The 10,749-nt window shown below is 43.6% G+C and overlaps 1 protein-coding gene across 3 annotated transcripts; it reads right to left on the bottom strand.

The window, feature by feature from the left end:
• Positions 1 to 929: 929 nt before the first annotated feature.
• On the bottom strand, positions 930 to 10,749 carry LOC111869597 (putative defense protein 3). 3 transcript variants are annotated; one of them, XM_023861237.2, is made up of 4 exons: positions 10,356 to 10,749; positions 9,831 to 10,124; positions 6,252 to 6,462; positions 930 to 1,732 (listed from the first exon to the last, which is right to left on the bottom strand). In XM_023861237.2, exons 1-4 carry the CDS (start codon positions 10,444 to 10,446, stop codon positions 1,669 to 1,671), a joined length of 660 nt encoding a protein of 219 aa, XP_023717005.1. In that variant the 5' UTR covers positions 10,447 to 10,749; the 3' UTR covers positions 930 to 1,668. The 3 variants fall into 3 exon arrangements, with proteins under 3 accessions (XP_023717005.1, XP_023717007.1, XP_023717006.1); XM_023861239.1 differs by having other exon boundaries at positions 10,360 to 10,433; XM_023861238.2 differs by having other exon boundaries at positions 10,327 to 10,426.

Raw genomic sequence — 10,749 nt, 5'->3', positions numbered from 1 at the left:
TTGAGATCCGCGAAGATAAGTGAGAAAGGATCTCACTTGCAGCAGAGAATTGAGAATAAATGGCAAGAAAGGAATTAGGCTATGAATCCGTTGCCAGGATACGACTAGTGAAGGCTGAGAACAATGGTGCGTGTGTAACCGTGAACTGATAAGTGTGTAGATCAGTGATAACGCCGTATCGCGTTTAGTTTCAAGATAATTTTATAAGTTGTCAATAAAACCAGTCATCCAATCTAAAACCCCGTCTTGTAAGTCGCGCACACCCCCTACTTATTGCAGTAATTTCTCTCTACGTTATTTATATCATTGGGAGGCTTTGTATCTTGATCTGTGTGATATCTTTCGAAATAAAAAATAGAGGGACGCCTACAAAATATTCTGTTGAAACTTAAGATGTAAGATACAGATACGATTATCCATCTACAAGACCGACAGGGGATTCATCGGAGGATGAATGCTCCACTCATGCCACTCACCCACAAATTGACTTAATGCTCCACAAATAAGAGAGCAGATTTTAAACACGCAGTCAATAAAAAAAAAGGTACAGATACTCGTATAATGGAGAAGCGTAGAACAGGACATGAAGAAATCCATGTTCATTGTACTCATAGTATTAGGCTGGGGCCACACGAGCGCACAAAATGCGTCCGTTGTAGAAATAAACAAGAGAGGCGAATGCTAAGCTTTCTTCTGGCGCCATTGCAGACAAGAAACTACGCACCGCATTCTGCAACTGTGTGGTGTCCTCAGCAACGTCCGTCATAAAGTACGTTCTTTACAACGGACGTACTTCGTGCGCTCGTGTGGCCCCAACCTTAGGATTATGAAATCAGGAGTGATGCAGTAGTCGGGGCGTGTAGAGTAAAAGGAAGCAAAAATTATACATAGAATTTTTGTGGGGAAATTTCTCAAAACACAGCACAAAGAACAAATTCACATTTATATCCTCCTCGTTTAATAAATCATACAGACTACGTTAGTGATACGTTTTAGGAAACACAAAAATTATTATTTTTTGGCACAGATTTCAGTGTGTTTTTCTCATGCTAGTAAAATGTCATAACACAAAATATGTTTTGGGTGTGAGATTATCATGGCAGTGATTGTGAGGACATGACGCCGTGTTGTTTGGAGAGACCCCGACGAATAGGCTATAAAATGCTCAACTCGCCGTCTGCTTTTCATGCCTCCACCCTGAAGATGGAGGCGGTATATTCGTCCGAAGCGTCGTTTTCTATCCTTAATACACAGCGGTAGATTCCAGAAGACCGTACTCTTTTTTAAAGTATATTATTTGAATGTATTTAGTTTTGAATTACGGTAACACCTGGTGCCTTATTTTTATATTGTTTGAATATGTGAACTTATTTGTTTAAATGAAGCTTGTGTTGTGTTTGTTAACGGTCTGACGTTTACAACGCTCCTGTACCCTTATCTATGACATCCTTAGTAATTCCTTTATCCACAGAACAAAGGATATGTTCATTTCGTCTTCATAAACTTTTGCTCAGCCCCTTCTCGTATTTATCACTGAAAGATAACAGTTTCAGTGAGAGTTGTTCTTACCGTTTTATAACGGAAACTCTAAAAAATTAATTTTTCTTACTCATTTAAAGAAGTCAGTAACAGAGAAGCAACATAGAACGATCTCTGTTAATTGTTGTGTCACTGTTCAAGTTGCGCAACAATGTCCGTCCAGAACGTTATGTAGTCCTTCACAACAGAACCCCTGAAACAAAATAATGCTGTTAGAATAATTTTTCCTTTCACTGTCTTTAACATTTAATCTGAACAATACATATCAATTCAGTTCGTACCTCACAGGAAACAGATCCGAACCCACGATCCCGGCTTCCGAGCGACCGAAGACAGTTCATATCTCAGACCGCTCGGCTACCGTGACCTGGTTACTACACGTTTACAGACATTTTTCTGCCAATAGAACACAAAATAGGCACAGTGTTTCTTGAACCTCCAGGTGTATAGGCATAATTTACGGTGTCAGGGATATAAAAAGCAAAAGAAGGTAAAGCCATCCCTGTAACAGGCCGTGAAGGCCCATAGGGTTGTGAGACGTTGAGGCTGCCACATTATATAGACAACCGGCTCAAAGATGGCGGTAAGGTTGTCAGCCTTACGCTCCGGCCGCGCTTTACTCCCCATGAAATTTATTTAATTAATTCCTGGTACTCATTTCTGTTAGAGGCTAAGTCGATCCCAGGGCCATAGTGCGGCTGGAAGGATTAGGTCAATTGAAAAAGGAATCCAATGACTTCATCGGGACTTGAACCCGCGATCTTCCGGCTTGTGGCATAGCCCCTCAACCAACTACGCTACCGCGTGCTTTTGAGTATTTCTTTATAACATGTAGGCATTCTGTGACAAGAGGTACAGTTGCGATGTCAGATGGTGCTTTGGAAAAGCCGACTGCAATATACTACGTCTGTAATTATTAATGCCAATCACTGTTGTGTGTGTGTGTGCTACTTTCTGTGTCTCGAGAGTTAGTGCAATTTTATATAAGAAGATTATAGGGAAGGGGGGAGGTTAATAACGAGAAGTTGCCATAATGTTGTAGTGTTATTATTGTAATGACGTAACATGCTGGGGCGGAGACCGTCAGCAGTGATTATTACGGATTGCGACATGGGTTGACACGACCTCCAGGAAACAACATAATTCACCAGTCTACATTAGATAATTACATTACAGATTTCAAATCTAATTACTTCTGTACGTTGTAAGAGAACGATCGCCTCTGTGGTCTAGTGGTCAGAGTTTCTGGCTACAGATTCAGAGGTCAGGGTTCGATTCCCGGCGCTATCAGATTTTCTGAGAACTAGTGGGTCTGAAAACTCAGCCTCGTGAGGATAATTGAGGAGCTGTTTAAAGGAAATAGCGGCCCCGGTCTAGAAAACCGAAATTAACGGCCGTGGGGATTAGTTGAGCTGACCACGTGACAGCCTCTATCCGCTAAAGGTGGCACTAACTTCGCCGACAAGCGGCTGTCGCTCGGTCGGTATAGTTCGCTTGCGGACGAAAACCACGGAGGTTCTTTTTGTAAGAGAACTGTGAGAGTGTCCTTGAATTTCAGGCAAATATATCTTCATTTCGGCTCCCTAGTCATATATTATTCTTCACATATGTTATTGCCGCCTTCTGTTGGATTTAAGGGTCTCACATCAGTGACTGATGTGTGTTGTCGTCTGGAATGTGCTTTGCAGAAGTTCACGACGTTTTGGAAAAGCGTACTCTTTCTCTCTTTAGAGTATAAAGGTAAGGCACGAAAGCAAGCAAATGTCTGTGTTCGCTTTATTGCCTAACTCTTCGACACTGAAGATGGAGGCATTACGTTTCTCTGAAGTGTCGGTGACATTTCAACGGGTAAAATGATGTCACATCCCAAGAGGCAGTACACTTCAAAGCTTCACTTTCTCAGAGAAGTGAATTTTTAATTTTTTTCCTGTACGTAGTATACAGAGTGTCCCAAGATGAAAGATCAATATTGTGGGAGGTTGTGGTATCGGCCATTCTAAGCAGAAAGAATGTATATGTACATGTGTCCTATTCCGAACGGTTTCCGAGATAGAGCTCTTTCACTGTGCAGACGAGCAACACGCCATGTCCTCACACGAGTTGCAAAGCGCATTGTTGTTGGTGGAATTTTCGAAAATGTGTTATACTAGGTAAACTCTACCAACTTTGTCACCTGAACAATAAACACCGGTATTAGAAACAGTACGTAATATATCTCTCTTATCAACAGTTTTGGAACTGTACAGTGAAATAGCTGTATATCGGAAACCGTTCGGAATAGAACACATGTACATATACATTTTCTGCTTAGAGTGACCGATACTGAGACCTTCCAGAATACTGACCTCTCGTTTTGAGACAGCTTGTGTACAAGATACTGTTGTGATGATGGAGAAACCGATGTAGATTTATACGTATTTACACGTTCTCGCACCCCAAAGTGTGGAAAATTTGTTTTTTAACCTCTTCTATGTGTATGTATGTATTTTTTTATTGCTAGTGGGGTGGGAATAAGTCCCTTGTACTGCGGCCACTTCTGGCCTACTGTACCAGCCCCAGATGATAGGTGAGGGTGATTGTGGAACAATTGGTGGAATGAAGATCGGCAGGGAAGTACTCGGAGAAAACCTGCCACAGCGCCACTTTGTCCACCACAAATCCCACTTGACGAGACCCGGGATCGTACCCAGGCCGCCGCTGTGGGAAGCCAGCGACTAACCGCTTGAGCTATGGCGCGGTCACTGTATGTACGTATGTATGGATACAATCATGCATATATAGGCGAGTGATGTATAGCTCCAGCATTCTTGACCTCGGCATTAGTTGGAGTTGGGTGGTCAGCTTCCCTCTCCTGCCGCTTTACCCTCAAGGAAGGAAACATCCGGTACTCATTTGATAGGAGCCAATCCAAACGGCATACCTAATAAATCTTTTCTATAAGTCTGTGTGTCTGTATTTGTGTGACCCTATTGTTGCTAGGCAACGGCTAGGTATAAAACTACTAAAAATGCCAGAATTATTGGACACGTAGATTTATATGTGGTCCGCGATCAGTTCTACCGAAATCTCATTGCTGACCTGGACATCAAACGGTGTAGACCGTGATGTGTCAGCAGTGGCCCGCGACCCACTGGCAGTAAACACTGGTGTACCCCTTCCCACTCGTGGTGCCGCTGTAATGCCACTTCTCTTCACGCGGTTGTGTTGGAACGCGGCGGGCTGTTACGGCAGCCAGAGGTGAGTGACCGCAGGACAGAAGGTGGGATGTAAGGATGTGGTCCAGCAGTCAGTTGCCGAAGTTGCCGCTGCTGTGTGTAATGTCACTGTCACGAGTCAACAGAAACAGCACCTGCGCATGTGCAGACGAATCACGGCGCTGTTTTTGCAGGAACTTTAACCTCTGTATGGAGATCAACAAGTCTCAGCGTGAAAGTTGGAAATTCGGAGAAAATTCTGATCGAAGATTAAGGGAGTGATATCAGACAGTGGAACCGCCTCTGTGGTCTAGTGGTCAGAGTTCCTGGGTACAGATCCAGAGGTCCGGGTTTGATTCCCGGCGCTATCAGATTTTCGGAGAAGTAGTGGGCCTGGAACGGAGTTCACTCAGCCTCGTGAAGATAATTGAGGAGCTACTGCAAGGAAATAGCGGCTCCGATCTAGAAAACCGAAATTAACGGGATTCGTTGTGCTTACCACGTGACACCCTCTCTCTGCTAAAGTTGGAACTAACTTCGCCGACAAGCGGCGGTCGCTCGATCGGTATAGTTTGCTTGAGGACTGCGAGTCACGGAGCTTTTTTTTTGTATGATGCACAGACAGTATCCCTCACAGTGATCCCTCATCCAACGAGGGGGACAAGTCCTTCGAGATGGCGCGCCTTCGGTTACACGAAATTGAGACGAAATGTACGCCGAATATTTACACTGTAGCACATGCCGAATACATCTCAAGTTGTGTTGTACAAATAAACGGTAAAACTATCGTTGTACTTAATTAAGCATCACGTCTTGAAGACGTATGGGGGACTGAAGGTATAGCTCCATCATTTTCTATAGTGGCAATAGGTGAAGGGGGAGACGCTGTAACGTAGTTGGTTGAAGCATTTTGCTACAAGTCGGAAGGTCGCGGATTCGTCCATTTTTCAATTTACCTAATCCTTCCAGTCGCACTATGGCCCTGGGGTCGACTCAGCCTCTAACAGAAATGAGTACCAGAAATTTTACTGGGTGTAAAGGGTGGCAGACGCGTAAGGCTGACCTCATCTGTGAGCCGATTGTCTAGAAAATGTGAAAGCCTCGATGGCTCACAACCCCATAGGCTTCCACAGCCTGTTGCAGGGATACTTTTACTTTCTACTAGATGAAGGTGAGTTATCAGCTTCACGCTTCGGCTGCTTAACCCCCGGGGAATACCGTTAACGTGATGAAATAAGAAGTATGAGATCGACGAGGCATGTAGCATGCGGAAGAGAAGCTAGACTAATAAAAATTTTGGTATGCACGCCTGAACAAAAGAGAATTTTCAAGACCTGGACGTCGATGTGATGGTAATATTAAAGTGGAACATAAAGGAATAGGTTGAAAGAGTGTAGAATGGATTCATGTGGTTCAGGATAGGGGCGCTTGTGACTAGGGCAATGAACTTTCGATTCTCGTCACATGCCGGAGACACGTTGCACACGTGACTGTCGACGAGGAAGCCCCGTGACTTACGTGAAATACACCTGTCCCCCGGGACTGTCCCGCGGAGCGCTCCAAACTATAGTAGCCTGCAGTTTGTCTTTATTGTCGGCGTGCGTTATGGCAGCGCACTCGGGGAGTCCCTTCGTGTTGGGGGCTTCCTCCCACGTTCCCACCCAGGAGCCGGTGGCGACATCTCTCGCCTGAAGGAAGAACCCTCGGAATATGTCACCTCTGATGGAAACTGGAACAAACAGAGTGATACTGTATAGAGACCCGTTTGTACGTAGCAACCGCGAAACAAGACAACGAAACAACGTCCGCTGGTAGGCAGCAGATTCTTAATTAACAAATATACACAGCCGTTACCTAGTAACACCTTCGCAAACATGTTCCCACGGCAGCGAATTTACGCGCAACAGTACAGGAATTGTTTTGAAACGTTTTTTTTCTATGCGGTCCGTGCCGAAATCTTATATTCATGAAAATTGACGCGTGGAGTATTAGCCATCGTACAACGACGTGAGCACAGGAATTGAATAATCTCCGATGTTGGGAGCTGTTACCAGGAAACGACTAATGAAGACTTTATGCACAGTTATTTGTGAAGTGCGTAGATCTGCGATCGCGTTATAATTACACGAAGTGTGTATATAAGTGGTCAATAAATCTAATCTCCAATGTAAACCCCATCCTTTGTCACTCATACACTTGACAGTATTATGTTTAAGTAGGGTAATTTGGGTTTTGGCCGGTCACAGTAGCCGAGCGGTCTAAGGCATGCACTGTCTTCGCTCGCTCGGAAGCCGGGATCGTGGGTTCGGATCTGTTTCCTGTGAGGTACGAACTGAATTCTTATATATTATTCTTATACACTGCCGGTCACGGTAGCCGAGCGGTCTAAGGCATGCACTGTCTTCGCTCGCTCGGAAGCCGGGATCGTGGGTTCGAATCCCACTCAGGGCATGGATGTTTGTGTGCATTTTTCTGTGTTTGTCTACAGGTAGAGGCCTTGCGACGAGCTGATCACTCGCCCAATGAGTCCTACCCTATGTGTAAGATCTAGAAAAACCGAAGTGAACGGAGTTCATGGAGGTAGGCCTAGGCCCACTGGGGCTGTAGTGCCAAGGGGGGGGGGGAAAAAAGAAAATTGGGTTTTGAGTTTCTCGCGGTCGTGACCGTGGAGAGTGTGATGTCTTCTGGGATGTGACGCTGTGTAGTACACCGACGTTTCGGAAGAACGTGCTGCAGAGCTGTGTTTACTCTTCGATTTATAGAGATAGAGACTGTACACCAGTTGTTTTCTATCAGAGTACACGGCTTCATATCCCAGAAGACGCTACACCCTACAGCCATCACCATGAGAGTATAAGAATAATATATAAGAATTCAGTTCGTACCTCACAACAAACAGATCCGAACCCACGATCCCTGCTTCCGAGCGAGCGAAGACAGTACATACCTTAGACCGCTCGGCTACCCTGACCGGCCAGTTGTTATCAGCCATTTTATTTGTTTCCTCCGAACTGTCTCATTGTTTAATGGTATAATTCTTCTTGTTCTTGTTGGCCTTATGCATTTCCGTGTTGTCCAAGTCAGAACTAATAATGATTACCACTGCGCTATTTCCGAAACTGGCCTTGTGGCTATTGTCTTGATGTTTTTCCTGCTCAGTATTGTGATTACCAATATCCATACTACGTTGTTTCTCTAATTGGCCTTGTGGCTGTTGACTTGGCACTTGTATTATTGTTATTACTTTCTAAACTCCAGATGTTGGTCTTATAGTTTCGTTTCGCACGAGTTTACTCGATTGTTTGTTCAGTGGCGCGGTCTCAGCCTTGAGTAAGAAAGCGCTCAGTAACGTGAATTGGCTCCGTAACCATGGCAGCAATTGCGATTATTGTGGTCTTAGAAACTGTCCTTTGAGACACACAATGAATGTTTAGTACTCTGAGAAACACGGATTTAAAGAAATCAGTCTGTGTGCTTCAGCTGTGCCAAGACATCTCTGTCAGAACCAATGGGCTGCCTTCGACTTTAGAAGACGGAAAAGCGTGGCAATAAAACTGCAAGAACCACCATCGCTTCTAGCAGTGATAACAATACAATTTCAGGGTTTTTCTAAATTATTGTCGGGGTTTCCGTAGCCTGTAATTTTAAAACCGGAGAATACAGAATAAAACTGCTTGCGGAATATGAAAATGCAAATCAGAATGTTTTACTGTCAATAGAAGCAATGCTGCATAATGCTAAACAACTTCAGCATGCGTCCCTTTATTTTGTTGTCTCCGGTTTGAAAATTCAAGGCCACGGAAATCACGACAGTGATTTAGAGTTGCATTGCATTTCTTAGGTGCATGGCCCTTTTCAATGAAGAATATTACTGTATGTTCCGGTTTTGTGATGCCATACAACCAGATAGACGTTTACTGACGTATCGGAGGAAGGCACTGCCTCCCACTTCAGGGTTCGTAAATAGGACAAAAATAAGCAGGTAAATCGTCTTTGAAACGTCGCTAAAATTTGTCAGACTACACGTCGTCGCATTCCAGAAGAGAGTTCTCATCAGTTGTGATTTTTTTTAGAACACTGTACTGAAATTCAATTGTCTGTTATGTAGTTCTTCTATGCCAGCGGTTCCTAAACTGCGGGGGCGTGACACTGTTCCGGAGGGCATGTAGGGTTATGACAAACAAATAATTTTTAATGTAAAATGTAACTGAAAAGTTCAGTTCATTTTAGGTACATTTAACCATTTATTATGTAAGCAGCCATTTAATTTGTTGTCCCCTCTTTAAAAATAGAAATCTGAGCCATTCGATTTCAACATTTGTTGGCATTATTTATCGACAAACTAAGAGAAGCGTCCAGAATTTTCATTTTAAAAATTTAATTTCTTATTCTAGGTTTTGATATTTTACAAATTATGAGTTTGTTTACCATAAACAGTAATGTAAATGTGGTGCAAAGTATTCAATTTATTTACATCTTAACTTGTTTTTTTAATGGCACTTTTAAATTCGCTTAGTAGGGGGTGGAGATCAACTGGGTCCACTCGGCACGGCGGCCACTGATTGACCTATTGTAGCCTGCCCCAGGTGATTATGATGATGGAGAATTTGGTGGAATGAAGATTGGCAGGGGAAACTGAAGTACTCGGAGAAAACCTGCCCCAGCGCCACTTTGTCCACCACAAAGCCCACTTGACCAGACCCGGGATCGAACCGGGACTCCGCGGTGGGAAGCCAGCGACTAACCGCTTGAGCTATGACGCGGCCCTAACAGCACTCTTAGTATCAAGACTCGGATGATCAATGAACATGGAACAGTTTATGGTATGATAATTGGCAGGGGAAACCGAAGTACTCAGAAAACCTGTCATATTATCACTTTGCCCACCGCAAATTCCACATGAGCCGATCTGGCGTCAAACTCGGACCACCTCACTGGGAAGCCTGAGCTGTATGACGGCCTGCAACACTTCAATAAATATATCTGAAGAGGGAGGCACAAAAATTTGGTGAAAGCCACAATGGGATGTCATGCCAAAAAGTTGTGAAGCGCTGCTTTACTCAGCCTATACGAAATTTCGTAATGTGGTTGTATTACCTGTAATCTTTGAGCCCGGTCCGTATTCGTTGCTGGAAGCTGTGAGAATGTACGGTAGAGTTTCCGAAGGCTGAGACCTGGCCTGTCCATGGTACGGCTGATTGGGTCTGGGTTTTACACAGGCGTCCACTGGCGCACCATCAGGAAACCCTCTTACCGAAAAGGGCAAGACAGCCAGAAGAACACACAGAACTTGGTTCCTCAGAATCTGTCTTGAACCTGTCATTCTTGCCGGAGTTTTTATTGTACCAGAGGTGTTTCGGGTCACTCGTAAGTGTTGTCTGTCTTTGCTCACTGAAAGGACGTTACAGATATTTATTATTAAATTATTGACTCAAATTTTGAAGGGGAAAACAAGTAGAAACATAATTTTTCAAACACTCAAAATAACTTGAAGTACACAACATTGAACTCTCTATTATGTTATTATTGAAAACGTATTTGTTTTCTTCAGTACTTGAGTGAAGTTTTAGACAAAATAGATAAAGCAAAATACTTGTGTCGAATTGCAGTTCTTCGTATTACCAACCGCTGCTGTTTGCTGAAGCGAGTTTATGTACTCTCTAGTTCCGCCAGCCTCTGTATCACAGCGCTGCTTGCTGCAGACTAACAGCATGCGACTTCCACGTCTGTCCTATACAGAATACAAGAAGAACAAAATTAAAAAAGCTAAGATAAAAATTTAACTGAACACAGAAATGATTTGGCATTTCCTCTCCCGGCGTGTTATTTAACATTAAACTTAACCTCTTTTGTAAAACTGGTTTCTTTGCTGTTTTTTATTTTAATAGCCTATAGCTGATCGTGTTTTAGTCTTCTCAAGATGGTAGGTGGGAAAGATTATGTGCAAGGTTGTCTGTGATTGGTTATTTTTATTACATTCGCAAGTCCCACTCGTAAATGCATGCAATGCTGAAGC

The sequence above is a fragment of the Cryptotermes secundus genome, unplaced genomic scaffold, assembly GCF_002891405.2.
Source record: "Cryptotermes secundus unplaced genomic scaffold, Csec_1.0 scaffold512, whole genome shotgun sequence".
Taxonomy (NCBI): Eukaryota; Metazoa; Arthropoda; class Insecta; order Blattodea; family Kalotermitidae; genus Cryptotermes; species Cryptotermes secundus.
This window is presented reverse-complemented; position numbering and strand designations above follow the sequence as displayed.

Bases quoted from the DNA above. Each gene is read 5' to 3' on its own strand.
- LOC111869597 (XM_023861237.2), bottom strand. From the start codon at position 10,446: ATGCTGTTAGTCTGCAGCAAGCAGCGCTGTGATACAGAGGCTGGCGGA. The intron at 6,463-9,830 runs GTAATACAACCA...TGTTTGTTCCAG, and splicing joins ACCGGGCTCAAAGATTACAG to TTTCCATCAGAGGTGACATA. The intron at 1,733-6,251 runs GTAAGTCACGGG...ATTTTGTTTCAG, and splicing joins GGGGGACAGGTGTATTTCAC to GGGTTCTGTTGTGAAGGACT.